The sequence below is a fragment of the Ursus americanus genome, chromosome 23 (assembly GCF_024610735.1).
Source record: "Ursus americanus isolate L20-20 chromosome 23, mUrsAme1.1.p, whole genome shotgun sequence".
Classification (NCBI taxonomy): Eukaryota; Metazoa; Chordata; class Mammalia; order Carnivora; family Ursidae; genus Ursus; species Ursus americanus.
The window spans coordinates 20,704,041-20,725,768 of record NC_142149.1 but is presented as its reverse complement, the minus strand read 5'-3'; the positions used below and the strand labels follow the sequence as shown (position 1 = coordinate 20,725,768).

Below are 21,728 nucleotides of genomic sequence, written 5' to 3'. Positions count from 1 at the left end.
TCTCAAAAAAAATTTTGTTTTTTGGTTACGTGACTAGTGAGTCCTCTTTAAAAATTTGTTCACGGTTCTTTTCTTTTTTAAGTAGAAAAATCTTTTTAGATATAACCAGTCATGGAGTAATGATAAATAAATCAGTGTGATTCATCATATAATACAATCATCCTTAAACAAATTGTTCCCTTTCCTTAGACTATTCAGCCACTGAGTGACATTTCAAAGACTTAACCAAGCCAGATGTACACTGACAGCCTCTGATAACATTTCAAGAGGAAAAGAAGACTATTTGGAGTAAGTAAAATAGAAACCATACAGAGTTTCTGATTTGATCTTGAAGCTCCCCCTCTTCAAAGAATACATCCATAATTAGATCCAGAGAAATTTTGTCTCTTACTGATTGTTCTCTGAAGAGAATCACACGTTGATCATAACATACATACTTAATAACTTATATTTTGGGACACAAGGCGGTCGCCTGGCCCACCTTGGTCCACCCTAATGTCATTTTCAAATCAAGTCAAATACTGTCTTTGGATTAATTAGCTGCTGATGGAGGTTTGATAGAGGGGATGCTGCATGACCTTCTCATGATAAGCCTGACTTCTATATCTGGTAGATTATCCTGCTTAGTCTGTAAACACCCTTCATCTGTGGCTGCTAAGTGAAGATCAAATCGAAGAGAAACCGATTTTTTCCTTAATCGAGGGTTATCTTTAAAGAAGGAGCCTTCCCATTCTTTAATAACTTCATCCACTCTCTCTGTCCTGAAATGATACAATAAACCTTTCCATATGAAGAAGTATAGATCTATCAAAAATATGCAATCTGGATTCCATATGAAAAAGAAATCAAGAAATTTGTATAATTCATAACTGACACATTTTGAATTATAACTCATTTTATATTGTGGAATTTATAATTTATATACCTTAAAAATCGCACACATATAATTTCCAAGGAATTCTATGGAATTCTCATGTTTTGATTATATTTTTGGAAAAATGGCGAATTAAGGATCAAATACGCCTACATGTGAGGTTTTGTTTATATATATTTACTCATGTCAGATTAAAAAAATCATAGCGTATTAAAATTATGTTTGGAAACACACAAAGATTACGGAGGTTACTCAATTGAAGTTAATTTCTTTGCATGTGTTTATTATTAATAATCAAAGTTATTTTACTTACTGAATAGTGCCACGAGCCTCAGTGCTTTCCTTCACGATATTTCCATTTAGTATTGCCTGTTTGGTCACTGTTTCCACTTTTTCGTTCTCATACTTTTGTGGGAGTTTCGTTGAAAAAGATATTTCATTTATAATGGCTGTGAAAATGTTATCGTGAAACATTAAATTACAATGTTGTACTAGTCACAGTTGATTTATATGTCAAACTTTATTCAAATATTGCTTGTTTTTGCTACTTTACAGTATTTAGTTATAATCTATAAATGGCACTTTATTTTTCAAGTTCGTTTACTTATATCAGAAACTCACCTGAAGGTAAAACAAAACCAACTCTACTTGTCGTAGGTTTTTGTTCTTTTTTCTCACCTTGGATACAACCATAATATCTGAAATTGGAAAGAGTTATATTATAGAAGCAATACTGTATTAGGACATAATTGAAACGAATGCTCACCCGTAAGAGGATGGATAAAATGTAGTATGTTCATACAATGGAAATACTATTTAGCAGTGAAAATAAATGAACTAAGGGTACACTGTATCTTTATGGATGAATCTCCCAAGTATAACATTGAGCGGGAAAAGAAAGGTACTTTGTAGCTAATTTTACAAAGGTTAAAATAATATGCAAAACAATTTCATATTTCGTTTAGGGATACATATATACATACTAGTATAAAAGAATGTTTAAGGCTAATAAGCATCAAATTCAGGAGCCAAGTTAGACTAAGGGAGGAAGATGGGGGTTGGGATATGGTTTAGGTGCCTGGGGTGGGGGTGGGGGTGGGGAGATTTCAACAACCCTGTAAATATTTCACTTCTCAAGCTGAGGGAAGTGCGTACAGGAAGTTCAGGACATTTTTCTTGATACTTTCTTGTATATCTTAAACATAGCATAATAAACATTTTAAAAATTGTATTAAAGGAATAGTAAGGACCACTTCATCAACATCTTGAATGATTAGGCATTAAATAAAATCCTCAACCAGTTGTTTTATTTAATAATACATTATATGTGTGTGTGTATATATATTCACAGAGCGCTGTCTTAAGACTTTACAATTTGTTTAATCCTCACAGCAATCCTATGAGGTAAGTAATATTATTCCCATTTTATGGATGAAAAAAACTGAGGCACAGAGAGGTTTGGTAACTTGCCTGGTGTCACTCAGCTAGTATATGGTAGATTTTGCATTGAATTTATGTTTTTCAAAGCTTTAGTAAATGTCAGGACTTATTATAAAGTTAAAGTAGTTTCTTCTAATTTTGTAGAGGACTCAGAATTCTGAAGCAAGCAAGAATAAAGGTTTCTTTCTATGGGAACATGGAAAATTGGAGGTTGTCCTGCGCTCAAAGCCATGTGACCTTTTAAGTGATTGCAGATTATGAAACTGTGAATTAGTAAGAATTCCTCTTTTGATATTTCGATACCTCTTGTTCCCAGGGCATCTGGAAGTCTTTTAAATCATGTATTCAGAACTAAATTGCTTTCCGTGGTAGTAATAGAATCACAGTATTATTATTTTTATTATTATTACTATTATTATTAATTTTGGCTTTTGATCTGTGGTGGGAGTGGCCCTGGGTGGGGGGATAGGGTAATATGTGCATTTTCCAGGCTCTCTTTGTGGGTGGTCCATAGAAGGCACTGAATAATTCTGAAAGAGATGAATGGCAAGGAAAGTGAACAGTTAAGAAAGGTCACTTTTGTAGTGATTGAGAATCATTTACATTTCGCTCTAGGCTTGAAGCACTCTTTGTTGTAACTACTGCCCCCAACTTTGGCCATTCTGTTCATACTTTGGGGAGGCTGGAAATAGTTGTTCCACATATTCTTTGCAATGCTGACTAATCCTATTTTGCTGTAGGAACCCGGTGAGCACGCCATGGTAATGATGGCTTTCTAGATGTAATTTCTCCGACTCCCTCCACAAAGACAGAAGCTCTGTATTTCTGGTCACTTGCCATTAACTACCGCATATGGAATTAGGTACCTGATTTCTTCCTTTTCTAGAAGGCGGCGGTAAGTGGCGATTTCTTGCTCCAGCCTCATTTTCGTGTTGAGAAGCATCTCATGCTCTTGGAGCTGCTTCTCGATGCCGCGCCTTACTTCCTGTAGCTCTTTTTCTAGTCCTTCAATCACGGCCTCTAGATCTTGCAACTGCATCTGGTAATGTTGCTCACTGGCGTGTAGGGAGTTTTCAAGGCCCCTTTCCTGTTTTATATAGATCTTCATCAGTGACATCAGTGAAACAAAATGTGCTTCTGAAATCTGATTTGCAACGTCTCCATTCTAGTGTGTTCTTTAAAAGTTTGCAATAATGGTACCTCACTTATGCAAAAGATGTTTCCCTACAACTTCGTGTATGACTCAAATGAAAAAAACTTATATATAGATAGCTAGAGAGCTTACTATTTCAAAGGAATCCTGTGATTATTCTTACGGCAAAAAAAAAAAAAATCTGCAGTGTGACTGACTTATTACCACTGATTTATTTGGCTTTTAAAAATTGGAAATAGAGAATATCGAATGTTAAAGCAGAGTGGGCTGCTTAGAAAAGGCATTTTAGGAAGGTGTTTAAATATTTTTTACTATAAGAAGTCTCAGGCACGGGGATAGAAGACTCCCCCCGTGATAACTTTGGATAATGACAAAGGCTATGTTTCCCCATTGCAGCAATTAGAGAACCCCAGGATGATAAGCAAGAATTACTTCCTTTTTATAGGCGTGAACTAGACCTTGAATGAATTGATAATAGCCACGGCCATGATGGAGGGAGGGGGGTAGTTGAACTAGGACCAGGGACAGAATTCAGTGACCTTACTTTTTACGTTTCTCACTGCAAGGTAATGGGCATTATTCCTTTCTCTCTTAATCAACAAACATCTGGGGACTCAGTGGGCCAGTTGCTTTTGAGCCCATTCTCACCACCGCCTGGAGAGACTCAATTTCCACTTGCAGGTGGTGCCACTGGCGTCGAGCTTCCTTGAGTTCTGCTTGAGCTGCCTTTAAAGCCTCTTCGTCTTTGTCCATTTTTTTGCTCATATCTTCTTCTAGCTTTAAGAAAGCCACCAGCAACAAGAAGAACAGAAACAAAGAGCACTCTTGAAAATGAGACCTTTAAAAGTCATCCTAGAAACACAGCATAGGTGTCCCCTCATTTTTTCTTTAAACTGCTAAATTTCAAAAGTGTGTCCCAGTGCTTCGTTACTCCTTAGTCAGGTGTGCAAGCAAGTGAATTACGTGCTCAGGTTCGGCGTTCTCAGATATAAAATGAACCTCAGATGTCTCTTTCTACTATGGCAGTCTATGAAATGCAGAGAGAAATACACCGATTTAAATGAAAAGTAACAGTTTGTAGGATCTAAGCTGGAGACCTCTGATTCTTTACTTTCTATTATTTATGGCATTACGAGGAAGACGGATTGAAACTCAGCTATTATTTCCCCCTATATTTTCTTGTGGGCTGCTTTGTAAAAGCAGATGAACAGTTATATATCTGAAACCGATCAATTCTGGGACCGGGCATACGGACAGAGATTAAATACTACTGGAAAGTTATATTATGAATAATTTAGAGAATTAGGTTATCAGAGGCATTGGAGGCTCTAAAATAGACTTCCGTAGAAAGAGAACCCACTGTTGATTTACCTTTTGCAAATGATCTTTTGGGAAAGCATGTGAATCTTGGGTATCTAGGGAAGTGGCCAAAATTACATCTTTAAAGGTTGTTTTCTAAATGTCGTCATATTAAAATAACAAGTGGAATATGTTATATTTGGCTTTAAATATTCCTATGCTGATGTTCAAATCAAATGAAGTTATCTTTTGACAGAATTCTCTACATTTGGCCCCAAGAGCAGCGGGGGCAATGTATGGAATTGATTGTAGTATTGGTGTAGCAAAAATGGCAAGTTATTAATGCTTTTGTAAAAATGCATTTTGAAGTAACAAATTTTAATTTGAGGGTATGATAGGTTTTTTTTGTTTGTTTGTTTTAAAGAAAGCATTGCAGCAGATGAAAGTTCACAAAGTTTAGGGCAAGGCATTCAAGAGCAAAATGCATACGTCTCTTTTGGTTTGTTGTACCACTTATTCTAGTGTCAAGTTGGCAAAGTTAAGGAGCAACCCTTAGCAGAGCAACTATAAAAGAGAATGTCAAGAATTTAGGAAATAGGAAGGCATAAAAATGCTCGTATCTGCTGGTCTTTTGGGTTGTGTGTTTGGAACTGGGAGCTAGGCTTGTGTGGTAGCTCGATGCCGAAGACGGCGCCTGATGACCCACACGTCCTCAAATTCATGTCCTGGCATGGCCCCGTCCTGTACCGAATCTGGGCGGACCTTGTGTCTCGCTTTAGCCAGCAGAATGTGGCAGAAGTGCCAGCTCTAGTCCTAAGCCTCAGGGAGCCCTGACAACTTGCACTCCTGTGTTTTGGGGAGCCTTGGGCCAACATGTTAAGAAGTCTGGATACCCTGCTGGAGAGATCCCATAGAGGCCAGATGGAGAGAGACCCTGAGGCAACCCAGAGAGAGAGAAACAGATCCAATTGTCTCAGCTGAGCCGGCCTTCCAAAAATCCCCTGTCAAGGTGCCAGACATAGGAGTGAGCCACCTTGGATGTCCAGGCTAGCTGTGCCCCCAGATGATTACAGTCTCAGCCAAAGTCACGCACAGCGGAAGAATCACCCCCACTGAACCCAGTCAACCCATAGAATCATGAAAGAGAATGGCGTGGTTGTTCTAATCCCCTGAATTTGGGGGGAGTTTTTTCTACACCAATAAATCACAAAAAGCTTATGTTTCTTTATTTTGTAATAATCAGGCTTCCCTGAATTTATTCCAACTGACCTTCTGAATTCTTTGGGGAAAAAAAAATCCTCTAAAGTAGATATACATTAAAAAGACCCTAAACAAAACTTTTTATAGCCTTGCCCTTTCCCTTTAATTTGCTAATTTTGGCATTGTGACTTACAAACTAAATAACTTGTATTGGTACCATTGCAAAATAAAATATTTATTTGGTTTATAATTTTCAGAAATTGTCATCTAGTAATTTTTTCCCTTCTGTTTGCAAAAGGTGAGTGAACTATTCCAACACTTAAATATCCCGGTGACTCTGCTTGATCTAAGATACTGATCATTCTTTGTGAAGACTGAAAATATTACATTCAGGTGAAATTTATAGTTACCAAAAATGAATTGCTAATGAAATAAAGTCCTATGGTTTCCCAGAAATATTTTTTTCCCTTTTGGTGATTGTTCTTAAGTTCAGTCTTTGCTGTATTTGGGTGCCTGGAATAAAATTTGAACTCAGATATGATAGGTTAAAAAAAACCCCAAACCCAAAGATACAACCCTGAATTTTTAAGTTGTTTCTAAAATATTTGTTTGTACATTTATGTAAATGTTTGAGACCTTAATTAATTGCTAAATGTGATTGTCACTTTAAAACAAAGTAAGTCTATGAAATTAGGATTTAGCCTTTATTCAACTTGGCTCTCTCTCTTTTTAATACGTAAATATTTCATGACTTGTATTGGAAATAAACATTTCTCATCTTGTCATACAAAAGCAAAAATCTGTAAGTGGAGAGTCAATATCAATTTGGGGAATTTTGATTGTCCCAATTTATATCACCGTTTCTGAATGCCACCGTCACATACTTAGATAATTTCTATTTATAACAATCTGGTATAAAACTGATGCCAGAAACCTTTCAGAAATATCTTACTTCGTTTTATCTCTACCAAGTATGCAAGCTAATAAATCTTACCATAAAGCCTGCCGTTTTAAAGACGTTATTGAAACGTTCTCTATAAATAACTCTGTAATATCTTCGAAGGGTATTTGAAATGATTCCTTCCTGAAGGATGTCTAAAAGAGGTTAGACTGCCCCATTTTATTGCATGTTGGCCCCATGTTTTGTTACTGATAGGAAACTCACCACTGATGTAAAAATCATCAATCGACATTAATCGAATGGCCACATAACAGTATAATCAGAGCATTTCCCCCTGTGGTCCCAGTCACATCGCAGTAAAACCTAAATTCCTTCCCCAGTAGACGCTGCATTGAAAAGGAAATACTGTACCTCAGAGAGGCCGGGACAGGAATTGGATAGACAGGGATTGTCTCCTTATCCTGGAAGATGCCTGTCTGTATGAAATCATTACCTGGATCCTTGTTGAGAGCACGGTCTCTATCTGATTTCTCGTGAGGAGCTTTTCATAGTTTGCCCTGATCTCATTGAGTAGCTGGGACAGCTCCATTCTTTTCCCATCCTCCACCTTGGCTAAGTGAACCTTATCGATAGGATGAGTCGCTGCGGCAGAGCTGGTCTGCCTGCGTCGAGCAGAGACGGAGCTCCGTGGAGCCTTAAAGACGCAGAGCTCCCTTTTTCAGAACCACCGAAATTCCCGTGCTTCTAATCAATTATGCAAATCTGCAAACCCTTTTCTGCCGCTGTTGCTAGTATAGTAGACATGTCAGACTCTCCATAAAGGAACAGAAAAAGGAAAACATCCTCAGCATTCCTGAATTGGTTCTCTGTAAAATTGAGCACTTGGGGGTGGGGGTAAGGGTGTCCACTTATCTTGTGTATAAAGGAAATGGGGAATAAGGTGAAGAAAATTGTATTTTGCTTTTACCCCCAAGGTACTGCATGGCAATTAATCAGGGCTGAAAACATGATAGCTAAAATTTTCTTTTATCATTTTTCTTGCCATTTGGATTATTTAAACAGAAATGTTGTGGTAGGGCATTAGAAGACATCGTAAATCTTGAATATTCTGACAGGTATTGGAAAAAGCTACCGTCAGATGAAGCTGACAATTGTCATTAGCCATGGACTGGTTGTATTGCTCTCAAATGCATACTGTGTGGTTCATGGCAGGCTCCTGGCCCCACAGCAGAGTTTGATGTCTTGAAGTGGATTCCTGAAGTCATATCCAGACGAAGCTATACCTGGAGGTAAGTGCTAATAAACTGAGAACTGAGAGTTAACATTTCCGATATTTTAACAAAGTTGAAGAAATAGAACCAGATGGCCCGCGTTTATTCACTGGGGAGACTTATTGTAGGGGTTACTCCTTTATTAGTGAACGTACAGTTAATGACAACTCATGCCTGTAAATATAACATTTGCACAGCTCTTCTAACTTTAAAAAGCACCTTTACATCTATCATTCTGTCTCTATCATTCCGTCTAAACTTCACGATCCCTGTCACTTTGTAATCTGAAAAGTTGACAAGCCTGAGGTGGGAGGGGTTGAGGCATCTTGCCCAAGATCATAAGGCGATGTCATGGCATCTTCGGGACTGGAGCTGTGGCTGCCTCACTGTATTCCATATATTGCCCCATCGGTCTCTGCATTCTGTCTCTCTCCTCACCTAAATTCCTTGTTTACGCTGGCCAGCTGGCTGTTAGAAGTGACTGAAATATTTTCGAGAATAGATCTATTGTCATCTTTATTTGTGGAGTGGCTTGGCTGGAATTGTATCCAAAGAGTCATTCAGGAAATAATCAATCCTTGGCTCCAGTGCTCACAGGGCCTTTGAATGTGCACTGTGTTCTTTTAATTTCTGAATTAACTCACTGCTGGCCAGGCCGGTCTGTGCTGGACATTTCTACAGTCCCCTGTAAACAAAGCTGGCCATCCATTGACCCTGCTGAGAGGAGAGGTTCTGGTCATTCCTGTCCTCTGTTTAACCTGACCCATGCCTCCTCCACCCTTCCCATCAGCCACAAATGATTGGTCTAGAGCTGGACACTTGACCGAAAGATAGCCAATCCATGGGGCAGACACCTATGAGGTAGCCTGATACAAAAGCTCTCACTAAACAGGGTCACTTATGATTATCCAGACCAAACTGATCTTCTCTCTTGGTAATTGCAACTGAGAAATATGAAGAAAATCAGGCACTTGGTAATAGGAAGGGAAGCAAGAAAGTAAAGAATTACAGTCATTACTTTATGTAGTTCCCGCTAATCTCTGCGGAACATACAGAAAGCTGAACTAGATTCCACAGAGGGCTGGTCCTGGCAATCTGCATTTTAAACAGGACCCCCAGATATTTCTTATGTACCCTAAAGCAGGACTTTCCAATAGAAATATAAGGCGAGCCACGAATGCAAACTGCATATGGAATTTTAAACTTTCTAGTAGCCAAATCAAGAGAGATAAGGGGAAACGAGTGAAATGCTCTTTAATATATTTTCTTTAACCTGCTATAGCCAAGATATACTTATTTCAAGTTGGAATCCCTCTAAAATGTTAATGAGATACCTGACCCTCTTTATTTTTGATAGTCTCTTTGAAAGCCACTGTTAGAGCACAACTGCTAACTTCTCGGTAATCAGAAGTAAAACACTGGCACATAATAGAGATCTTTAAAGCCTTGCTGCTTAGAGTGGGAGCTGGTTAGAAATGTAGGCTCTCAGGCTGCACCCCCGCCTCCTCGATCGGAATCTGTGTTTTGTCAGGATCTCTACTTGATTGTTGTGCACCCTGAAACTCGAGAAGTACTGCTTTAAAACCATTGGTTCTCAAACTTGCTGCACAATGAACTCGCTTGGGGAACTAGAAGAAGTAGTGATGAGGTATCCCCCTGCCAGAAAGCCTGACTTATTAGCTCACGATGGTTTTCCCAGGCATCAGCATTTTGTTAAAACTCCCCAGGTGAGTCTAATCCGTGGCAAAGTTTGACAATTACAGCTATACGTGTTACAGATGTTTCCTTCTACTCATTCCCAGATCCTGCTTCACTGAAAGGAAGTGGGCTGTTAGTACGAGTGTCTTACCGAACGAAGACTCCAGACATTCAACAGTGGCAAGTCCCGCTGTTCATGCTGTGGTTGGTGCAAATCGGAGCCAGGTAGATAAGATGTACGCGTGGTTTATTTTTCTATAACAAATTAATCTTTACTTTGAGCTCCCATTCTGTAGAAGATGAGTAATTAAATCTCCTCCATTGGGTTTCCTGCCTCTTCTCCCAAATGTTACATCTAAGCGTCGGGGAACTTCGGTAGCTGGTATTAGGGGGTCAGGATGGTCCTTGATGTCGTCCGTCCAAGTCTGTGTTCACTAAGTCAATCGTCGTTCTTTCCATTTGTCCCATTCAAGTTGTCATGGGGAAACAATTAAAAACGAAATCTCCCAACCCAGAAACCCTCTCCACAAAGATAGTAGAGAATGAAAACACTTTTATTATTGAATAAACATTAGACCAGAATGGGAGGCACAGCACAGGTAATCCGCTAAGAGATTGCGAAAACAGGAAGACACCTCACCCGTTTACGCAGCCAACCAGATACAGCCCACACATCCCTGTTCTCAAGACAGACAGTCACTAGTCCTCAAGTAGGAGGACTTGATGTAGAGGCCACTTTTAGGCAACAGGCTTGAGCAATGGAAATCAGAAAGGGCCAGCCACAGACCACTGAGCTGAACACAGGCCCATCAGGCGACCCACCTCAAACTATCCATAGGCCCTAACTTACCAATGGGCTACCTACAACCAGCGACAGTTACCAAAAAAGGGGAAATTTCCATAAGTCCCCCTACCTCCTCACCTTCCCCCGAAATGCAGCCCCCACCCACTGCCTCACTGCAGACTGTCTCCCTACCCGCTGCTCCTTTGCAGGGTTTCACCAAACTTCTGCCTCCTTTGTTCTGTCAGATGAACCCTGTCACTGCCGCACGACCAGCCCCCAGGCCATTAATCATCGCCTCACAGTTGGGGGCCCGCATCGGACCTGGAGACACACCACACTTGACAGCACCGTTTGTCACACATAGTTCATCTGGTAATTTGGTGACTTTACCTGGTTATTGGGGTGACCACCTGGGTTCACTAAGAGGCTTCATATAAAGGAAAAATACACTTCTTTGTAACAGGATGTAGTTTGGAGAGCGGCTCCTACCTTCCCACAAAAACCGAGGGCTGTGATGTTTCTTGGATATTTACCATCCAGAGATACGGTTCCCAGGTCCTTGAAAAAGACATTCCAGGCCAGAAACAGGTCAAGGGCTTATTTTGCTTTGAAAAAGATTTACTTACATTTCAAAGAGACAGATAAAGTATTTACAATCACAAGGTCCCCGAAGTAAGGGCTCTGGGAGAGTGGCAGTGTGTGTCTTCCCTTATTTTCAACAGGGAGAATTCAGCCTCTCCTTTCTAATTTGTATTTGCCCTCACTGCATTCAGCTGCTCTTGCAGCTCCGTGCCTGAGGGCTTGGGGACCATTCTGCTGCCTCAGTGTGCGGGTGGCATGGAAATAGGTAGATTGTGACTCCATCTGCCGAGACCCACTGCTCAACCCAAACCTACCTGGCGCTCACCCCATTCCTGGGGCCACAGTCCGAGAAGCAGGGCACAATGCTCCTAAGCAGTCAGGTCCCCAACTTACCTCCGTTTTGCTGCTTTGCAGGGGCTTAGACTCAGCAGCAGGGCCCAGGGCTCCTCTCTCAGGGACCCACAGGGCCGCCAGTCTCCTTTCTCCCCTCTCCCTTTGGTCCAGAGAAGCTCTTCTCCTCTTGAGAGTTCTAGTCTAGAATGTAAGTTCCAAGGCCTGTCTGGTCATGAATGGGTCTAGCTCTGTGCCTGGCACTGAGACAGCAGACAGAAAATGCGTGTAGAATGAATGATGTTTCTTCTGTACCTTTCGTCTGGGCCCGAGTCCTTTTCAATCTAAGATGAAAGAGCTTTGTTCACTCTCCCCAGAGGCACTGAGCAGAGTCACTTACAGGCTCCGAGGAGGTGGGAGCCGGGCTAGTGACGAACCAGTAGGAGACAGGTAAATAGTTCAAGAACTTTATAGTCCTCACGTTTTTCGTGTTTGTAAATCCACGCACCCACCTACCATCTTGGTGGATTTTTACTGGGTGATATGATGAGATGTGCATTCACCTCGGTGGGAAATCACATCTCTTCTGACCCGTTTTTACTTAAGATTGGATTTTTGCTTTAAGGAGGAAAAAAAATACAGAAAAGAAAATAATGGGCGAATTTGTTTTTACGCACTGCACTTGGGCCTCCTGTAAGTACCTAATTTGGTTGTATACAAGAGTCACAAATCTTAGTCCATTTAATGTTTTGTCCTATGCATCGATGCGATCGGGTTGTATTCTAACAAGCATGCCAGATAGAGCGGACAGCAACACGAGATTATATTAAATGGATTTCTTCTCCAGGCAGTCGTCAATAAGAATTTCTTTTCTTTGGACAGACATATCAGTCCAACTGATCTTTTAATTCGGGGAATAATCCCGCAGACCTGGGGTATTATTTATTAAGTGTAATTTCTTCAGCAGCTGAAGATCCCATGTTTCTTTTTTTAATCAGTCATGCATTTTTTTTTTAAAGATTTTATTTATTTATGTGACAGAGAGACAGCCAGCGAGAGAGGGAACACAGCGGGGGGAGTGGGAGAGGAAGAAGCAGGCTCACAGCGGAGGAGCCTGATGTGGGGCTTGATCCCAGAACGCCAGGATCACGCCCTGAGCCGAAGGCAGACGCTTCACGACTGCGCTACCCAGGCGCCCCATGCATTTTAATAAGATTATAGATGCATCATTAGTCAGCAAATAAAGATGTATTTTTTTGGGGGGGGTACTTGTGAAAAATCATGTTTTGTGACAGGCCTTCACTGGTTTGTCCCCTTTTTGTTACATTGTTGGTTTTTCTACTCATAGGAACATGCCTCCACATGATATGACTTAATCTTGTTTCATGTGTCAGTTAAGAATATAATTAGACAAAGATTTGTGTTGGAATATATCTGTCAGCATTTTTTCAGCACGCTTCAAGGTGCATGGGCAACGCGTGTGTATGTACAAGACTTCTTGCACATACATTTCGTACGGAGTGTGCAAGCGGGGTGTAGTAGGCCACGTGCAGGCCAGCGCTGGGCAGCTACTGAATTCATTCTTTGCCACCGGAACGAGTGAAAAGCAGGGCCATTTCTCCAATCAAGGACTCTGCCCTTCGATCCTATTTCCTCTCGTATCTTCCTACAGTGCTTCCTCTTCCTTCTTGGTTCCCTTGCAGCCCAACACACAGAGTTTCACGCTCAAAAATGAGCGCCACCAGGGGGTGAGGGCAAATTAAGGTCCCAGTTACATGCAGTTTCCATGTATTGCAAACACAACTCCTGTTACACTGTGAGCTTTACAGACTCTACGCACGAAGCAAAACTATTCAGGAAATTCAATTTCCCTTTCCCCATCCGCTTTTCCTCTGGAGGTGCCTTCATTAAATCCCAACCTTTGAAGGTTTAGTTCTCTTTTTTCCCCTAAAGCTTTACTTATTTTTATTTTAGAGAGAGAGAGAGAGAGAGCACGAGCAGGAGGGGCAGAGGGAAAGAGAACCTCAAGCAAACTCCACGTGGGGTGTGGAGCCTGATGCGGGGCTCGATCTCACGACCCTGAGATCTCAAACTGAGCTGAAACCAAGAGTCAGACGCCCAACCGACGGTGCCACCCAGGTGGCCCAAAGGTATAGTTCTTGGGCTGAAACTGTGCACCTGTCTGCTGGCCCTACCTGAGCTACAATGTTTGCCTTTCTTTTCTGATCCCTGGGACACAGGTCTTTGCTGGGCCCCGAGTACAACTTTCTCACCAATTGGACACCTGTTCCCTTAGCTTCCCTTTCTGTCTTTGAAATACTGATTTTTTTCTAAACTCCCTTTCTCTCACTGTTGACATTGGCCCTGTGGTCTTCTAGTGTTCTGGATAAGCCTACTTTTCGTTATTTCCTCCTCATCTTGGTTTATTCTAGACCATTGAATCCCTTGCACTTAGATACACCGTTTCTTGGGTATTATCTCTGTTGTCTTCTTTTCCTCTCTCTTTAACATTTTTTAAATTTTAACAGTTTTTTACTTAGGCTCATCTCACAGGTTTTCCACCGCACCCAGCAGTTTCTAGCATCCTGACGGCATCCCCTAATTCTCCTTCACTCTTCCCCTGAATGCAGCTGTGAATTTTCTTCTCTGTAGTTTGGTCTGTATTTCTTTCTTTCTTTCTTTTTAAAGATTTTATTTATTTATTTATTTGACAGAGAGAGACAGCCAGCGAGAGAGGGAACACAAGCAGGGGGAGTGGGAGAGGAAGAAGCAGGCTCATAGCGGAGGAGCCTGATGTGGGGCTCGATCCCAGATCGCTGGGATCACGCCCTGAGCTGAAGGCAGATGCTTAACCGCTGTGCCACCCAGGCGCCCCTGTATTTCTTTTTATTGTGTTCTGTGACTAGGGTGTGATGGTTGATAATGCACGTGTGTTTATGTATTCAAGGGCCTTTTAATTTTTTTTATTGAACTTTTTTATTTTGAGGTAGTTGTAGATTCAGTTGGAAAGAATAGATTCCCCAGTGATACTGTCTTAGAAAACTCTAGGACAATATTGCAGCCAGGATATGGACATCATACAATCGAATCGGAATATTTCCATTGCTGCAAAGTTCCTTCCGTTTGTCTGGGGCCTTTCCTGAGTGGTGGCTCTGTGTGGCGTGCTGGGCACCGGGAGGGAAGAAAAAAGGCATCAGATACGGATCCTGCTGAAATTGCTTCAATTCGAGGTTGGAAAGTGGGAGGCGCCAGAGAAAAGCGCCTCTGAGGAGAGAGTAATTACTTTTTGCTGAGGGGATCAGAGAAGGCTTGTAAGGGCAAATACAAATTAAAAATAAGAGGCTTAATTCTCCCTGATGAAAATAAGGGAAGACACACACACTCCCACTGTCTCTTCTTAGGGTGTTTACTTCAGTAAAACTTGGTAATTGTACATTCTTTCTTTGTCTCTTTGAAATGTAAGTAAACCTTTTAAAAAGCTAAATTAGCCTTTGGCCAGCTTTATGGCCCTGGAATGTCTTTCTCAAGGACTTGGGAACCTTCTGTATCTTTGGGTGGTACACAGTCCTGTCTCCCAGTTTCTGTAGGAGGCTAGGAGCCTAACTCTGGGGGGGCCTCGCTCCGAAACCAGCTCCTGCCTAAAGTCAAGAGGAGCTCGTTTTTCCTTTATCTAAACCTACCTGCTAACACAGGTGGTGACGCGATCGCCGGGGAAAGTAAGGATGAGCTCATGTGACAAATGATGCTGTCAAGTCCTTTACCTGAGGACTCGATTTCGTTTAGCGTGAGAACATGTGTGTAATGAGTTCTATCTGCTGGAAGTGAGATTCTTTTCTGTCTTTGTGATCTCTTTCGTTTATCTTGAGAACACGTGTGTAATGTGGTCATTACAACCTTGACTTTGAAGGATGGCCTATGTGTTACAGGCAACCTATATAAAAATACATAAGACTCTCTATTTGTAGTTAACCTACATTTTAGGCAGGTGGTGGTGGAGGCTTTGCCTTGAAATTAAAAAAAAATTCAGTGGAGATGAAATGTATATAACATAAAATTAAAAAAATGTATAGTTCTTTGGCATTTAGTACATTCACAATGTTGTGTGACCAGCGTATCTGTGTAGTTCCGAAGCCCTTACGTCCCCTCGAAGGAAGGCCTGTACCTATCACTCCATGTTTCCCTCGTCCCCCAGCCTATGTAACCATCGGTTTACTTTCTGTCGTTATGGGTAGCAGCACGGATCACACTACCCAAACGGTGGAACTAACCCAGGTGTCCATCAGCACATGAACGCATGAACTAACTGTGGGATAGCCACACAATGGGATGCATTGTAAGGCTTTGTCCTCTCCAGTAGCTTGCCCAGGACAGAGTGTGTGAGCAGCATGAGACGTGGGTGGATCGCCTTCAAAGGTCTGACATAGTTCTTATCTGGAACCCAAGTTTGTAGATTTTTGGGTATTATTTTTGCTTCTTGGTCTTCACATAATGACCTGAATTACTGAGTTCTATTTGCAGGTTTAAATGCTCTTGCACTGCCCACACTGGCTGTGGCTGAACGTGCCCGCTCCAGAAGCAACGTCTGAGTCCCGTGTCTCTTTCTGCCTTATTGCTCCATAATGCACATTGTCTCCTTGGTTTTCGGCTGCCATTGCAGAGCCCTTCAACATTCTCTGGGCCAGACCCTGCTCCCTGACAGTTGCCCTCAGAGGTATCTCTTTCTGTCTCCCCATCTTTCTCTTCTTCCCTTGCTTCTACCTTCCCGGTCAGTCTGTAAGTATCTGAGTACCTTCCAGTTGCTCAGATTGGTTGGACAGCTTTGGAGGACACGGTGAGCATGGTAACCCATTCATACTTGTAGATACCTTGGATCTCTTTCTAAGTAAGCTTGATAAATAAAAACCGGAGTCTCACCGATGTTTATAGCAACAATGTCCACAATAGCCAAACTATGGAAAGAGCCCAGATGTTCATCGACAGATGAATGGATAAAGAAGATGTGGTATATACCTACAATGGAATACTACTCAGCCATCAAAAGAAAATGAAATCTTGCCATTTGTAATGACATGGGTGGAACTAGAGGGTATCAGGCTAAGCGAAATAAGTCAGTCGGGGAAAGACAATTATCATCTGATCTCACTCCTGTGGGATTTTAAGAAACAAAACAGAGGATCATAGGGGAAGGGAGGGAAAAATAAAACAAGATGAAATTAGAGAGGGAGACAAATCATGAGACTCAATCATTGGAAACGGAGGGTTTCTGGAGGGGAGGGAGGTGGGGGGGATGGGGTAACTGGGTGATGGGACATTAAGGAGGGCACTGATATAATGAGCAGTGGGTGTTATATAAGACTGATCAATGACTGAACTCTACCTCTGAAACTAATAATACACTATATGTTAATTAACTGATTTAAATTAAAAAAGATAAAATAAATAAAAAATAAAAACCAAAAAACCCCCCAAAACGGGAGTCTCAGAAGAAGTACATCAAGGCTTTTTACAAAGAGACATTTTGCAAAAGAAATTTTAGCCTACAAAAAAATTTTAAAAAATTTATTTCCCCACTGGCTTGGAGGAGGTGTTATCTAACCTTGACTATGAAATGAATGACATTTAAAATATATAGATTAATACAAGTTTTATTTCTCCACAACCTTTAAGTGAGGTTCAAAATGCTTGGTAATTATTTTTTCCTTAACTAAATTGTGAAATTCTCAAGGGCACAGTGTGCATGTTTTATATTTCTTTGGAACCTGCCCCAACTCCCACTAATTTAATGGTTTTGCCATTAATCCTTTAGCCTTAATGTTCATTTAATGCTTTTGAACAAATGAATATCAGAGTAGATAATCTTTTATTGACTTTATATCTTGTCTTAAAAATTAATTGAAGATTGTTAAACTTCTCTCAAAAATATGTTTTGGGTTCTGGAAATGTTCATTGGAGGTTCAGGTTTGTTTTGACTTTCTCATTGTATAACCAGGAGAAGAGTTGCTCTCTTAGGGATTACTGTTGTATATTTAGGATAGAATGAGAATCTCTTCCTCTTGGGTGTGGGCTGTGTTCAGATTAAAGACACTAATCCAGCATACCCAGCAATTATTCAGTTTAATGCAACATAATTACCTCTATAGATCATATCATTTTATGTGAAAATAGTACTTCTATTTCTGTGAACAATTTTACGCATTTGGAGAAAATGCTGGGATCAGTAGTTTTGACCTTCAAAAATCATTATCTTTGAAACCTCCCCAAGCAGCCACAGAACTAGCCACCACGCTCTGAATGATATGTTCATTGAAGTTAGCACTGTTTGAGAATTAGGGAGACATTTCCTATTCTCTTTGATAAATTCTCAGTGTTAATCTTAGAGATTGAATAAATCAAAACCCCTTCTTTTCGACTATATGATTCTATATATACCTTTGATAGTTTAGCTATATTACCATTTACTTTTTTTTTTTTTAAGATTTTATTTATTTATTTGACAGAGAGAGAGGCAGCAAAAGAGGGAACACAGCAGGGGGAGTGGGAGAGGGAGAAGCAGGCTCATAGCGGAGGAGCCCGATGCAGGGCTCGATCCCAGAACGCCGGGATCACGCCCTGAGCCGAAGGCAGACGCTTAACCGCTGTGCCACCCAGGCACCCCTACCATTTACTTTTAACTATAACTTCACATACTTAGCAATCGATAAGTTTGGAGCTATCTATTAAAAATAATCTGGTATTAAGATAAAAGTGTGCATGATTCAGTTTCTGATTTAGTGCTGAACACAGTTGCTGATTTCTTGAAGACTGTAGTCCTCTGCAGTATTACGCTGTTTGGTGGTACAAAGTGTTCTGAAATTAGTGAGCGTTTTTTGTTTCCTCTAAATTTTTTGGCCCCTCAATTTGACTTTTGTTTCTCTTTGGCTTTTTACACCACTGGACTATTCAGTAAAAAAAAAAAAAAAAAAAAAAAAAATTTAAGTTTAATATATTTTAAGATGTCTTTTGGCTTAAATCTTCAACAATTACATTTGGAAATTAATGAACTTTCTGAAATGTAGTCCAGTCCATATGAAAATCAAAACTGTTGGTAGGCCCAGAATAGTTGCCCTTCAGTGATTCCACATTCTGCCACACCTTTTATGAATATTTTCACAGCGTTGCCTTCAGAAAAATTCATTATACTAATCCATTAAGCTTCAACTCCTTCTTAATTGCTTTTTTTTTTCCCCCCAAATATCTCCTCTCACCAGTGGCTCAATACCTCTGTCATTGCTGACTCCTGAAATGAAATTTGGGGATAGGTTGACATGCAGGCACAACAAGCTCAGTTATCCTCGAAAATCATTACCTGTGAAACTTCTCCAAGTACCCAGAAAACTAGTGACTCATGCCTTAGAAGGGATGGTCATTGAAATCAGCCTTGTTTGAGAAATAGGGAAACATTTTCAGCTGTCTTTGAGAAATCCTAAGTAGTAGTCTTTTAGGGTTCATTTTGGTGAATGAATGAATGAATGAATGAATGAAAGGCATTTCTGGTTCATAGTGTATCTTCTTCAACTGTAGTAGATAATAGCAACTGTTTTCCAAAGTGGTCGCACTGATTTATCCTCCCATCAATAGTAGATGTTGAGTTCCAGTTGCAGAATGTTCCAGTTGTTTCACATCCTTGTCAACACTTGATATTGTCTTTTTAATATTTGCTCACTGAGGAGTGTGGACTGTTATATTATTGTAGCTTTAGAGCTTCATGAGCTTTTCTTTCTTTTTTTTAAATATTTTTATTGTTATTTTTTAATTTTTTTTTAAAGATCGACAGAGATAGAGACAGCCAGCGAGAGAGGGAACACAAGCAGGGGGAGTGGGAGAGGAAAAAGCAGGCTTTCCGCGGAGGAGCCTGATGTGGGACTCGATCCCAGAACGCTGGGATCACGCCCGGAGCCGAAAGCAGATGCTTAACGACTGAGCCGCTCAGGCGCCCCCTGTCTTTACTTTTTAAAGCTTCACTAATTTGGAGTGATTTTGATAAAGTCCCATCAGAATTACGGTTAGTGCTTTATTATTTATATATTTACATATTTACATATATTCTTTCTCTTTCTAGACTGTCGATTCATCCACAGAGGGACCTATGCCAGAAACTTGGAAAGGTAACCTACGACTGCCTTAGCCAACTTAATAACTTGCTCTGTGTCTTAGTTCCCTCATCTGTAAAATGCGGATACCTCACAGGGCCATAGTGAGAATTGAATTAGTTGGCACATATGAAATGCTTGGAACAGTGCCTGAATGATGTGGTCCAAATTTAGGAGGTGGTTCCATCAGCAGTATGGAAGATGAACTGATAGAGGTAGAGAAAGGTTGCAAAAAAAACCCCTCAAAACCACAAAACCAAAACAACCCGGTAGCTTTCCGACTTTATTTTTGCAACCCATAAGAGAAATGAATTTTTGCTGTAACATCGGTACACAACACACACACACTCATATATAATTAAAACAAAACTTTTGTAAAATAATATTTACCATTCATAGCTAACATGTACTCTACTGTTTTCTATTTCATTCCATTTAAAAATGCTGACTGTGACCTAATATTTTTAAAGATCTACTAACAGGTCAGAATCTGCAGTTTGAAAAATGGTCTTAAACTCACCTATTAGCTTAAACCTTGTTTCATCACATTTTGTCTTCCATGAAGCATCTTTATTTATTTAGTCTGTCTTCTTTCCTTCTTTATTTCCTTTGACCTTTCAAAGTAAATGTGCATTAACCTGGCTCCCCAGGGGCACCTGGGTGGCTCAGTCAGTTAAGCATCTGACTTGATTTCAGCTCAGGTCATGATCTCAGGGTCATAAGATCAAGCCCCACGTCAGGCTCTGTGCTGGGTGTGGAGCCTGCTTAAGAGTCTCTCTCTCCCTGTCTCTCTGCTCTCACCCCCTGCAGGCTCTCTCTCTCTCAAAAATAAAATAAAATAATAAAATAAAATAAAATAAAATAAAATATCTCCCCACATTCTGAGTTGAACAATGTTGGAAGGAAAGCATATAAGTATGATGTAGTAAAAGCTTCTAGGACATTTATTATTATTTCCATAGGTGTATATTTCAAAGAAAAAGTTACAGTACTATTTTGACAAATATCTCAGTTGAAACTATTCCGCAATCAGAGCCTTGGTTTCATATGTCTTTCATTGCTTAATATAAATGATAAATTCATATAAAGACACAACTCTCTTGGACCAGGAATATACTGTTCCTCCAAAGAAAATGAAATAGGATAATGGAAAATCTTTCTTATCGAACTTACCCTTAATTTTATTTCCTCTTTCTGATCCAGTTTCAAACTCATGACTGAAAAGAAAAACAGCACATCTTATAGTCTATATTGATTGTTTGAGATAGTCATAAAAATTGTAATACCCAGGACTGTTTTTAAAGACTCTGAGTTGAAGACATTGAATTTTAACTTCTTGTATTTTTATTCCTTCTGTTTTTGAATTACATGGCCCCGAATGACTGTTAAGCATATAATATGTTGGATAGAATGTGTTTGTTTTCTGAGCAGGAGAAGTAGAGCCGTGGTGGTGCCCTAAACTTCAGCTCAGTTGGGCGAACTTGGGGGGGGGGGAGTTTGTAAATCAAGGCCTCGGTCACTGCCTTTCTAGAGCTGGCAAAGGGGGGTATTGAAAATGGTACTTCCAGGATGGGCCTTGTGGAAGTTTGTTCGGCCCTTGTGGTATAATACTGTTGCATTTAGTTAAGAACGTCAGCAGGAGCAACTAGATACCTATCCTTGCCGCCAGCCCCACCTGCTCCCCTTCTTCACCAAACTCGCAGCTGCCCCCGTACCAGCCCTGTCCCTGGAGCAGGTGGTGGTAGGCCCCCATGTCATTCTCTGGGTGCATCCTGGTGTGGATGCTGGCAGCCTGCACCCTGGCTCTCTCCCTCCCTGCGAACTTGAGGACCTGGATCTCCAGGGTCACTATGCACACTGGGGGCTGTGAAAGCTGAGTCTGGGAGCTGGCCTCAGGTTCTGTCGGCCTGACTTCCTTGGATGTTTTCTGAGGATATTGTGAAGTTGGAAGTTTTCCCCAGAGAAAAGGTGAAACCAAGAGTTATTTAGGCAGATAAGTATCAGAAAGTGTTCCTCCTCAGGTTGCAAGAAAGAAGACACAATGCATAGCTATCTTCTCTCCTCTAG

At 40.7% G+C, this 21,728-nt stretch overlaps 1 protein-coding gene and 1 long non-coding RNA gene across 2 annotated transcripts in view; one reads left to right on the top strand and one right to left on the bottom strand.

Annotated features, from left to right (window-relative positions):
- The window catches only part of LOC123781930 (uncharacterized), a 37,987-nt gene that overhangs the window by 6,706 nt on the left and 9,553 nt on the right, over positions 1–21,728 (top strand). The window contains exons 2-5 of the long non-coding RNA XR_006776835.2: positions 190–288; positions 8,080–8,156; positions 9,941–10,061; positions 19,631–19,676. This is a non-coding gene — a long non-coding RNA (uncharacterized LOC123781930). The remainder of the gene's footprint in view (positions 1–189; positions 289–8,079; positions 8,157–9,940; positions 10,062–19,630; positions 19,677–21,728) is intronic.
- On the bottom strand, positions 276–7,567 carry KRT222 (keratin 222). The gene is made up of 6 exons (XM_087854433.1): positions 7,361–7,567; positions 4,116–4,244; positions 3,181–3,416; positions 1,496–1,572; positions 1,188–1,323; positions 276–761 (listed from the first exon to the last, which is right to left on the bottom strand). Exons 1-6 carry the CDS (start codon positions 7,454–7,456, stop codon positions 533–535), a joined length of 903 nt encoding a protein of 300 aa, XP_087710559.1. The 5' UTR covers positions 7,457–7,567; the 3' UTR covers positions 276–532.

Bases quoted from the DNA above. Each gene is read 5' to 3' on its own strand.
- KRT222 (XM_087854433.1), bottom strand. From the start codon at position 7,456: ATGGAGCTGTCCCAGCTACTCAATGAGATCAGGGCAAACTATGAAAAG. The intron at 3,417-4,115 runs GTGAGAATGGGC...TCACTGATGAAG, and splicing joins TTGAGTCTCTCCAGGCGGTG to ATCTATATAAAACAGGAAAG. The intron at 762-1,187 runs GTAAGTAAAATA...GTATCATTTCAG, and splicing joins GAGGCTCGTGGCACTATTCA to GACAGAGAGAGTGGATGAAG.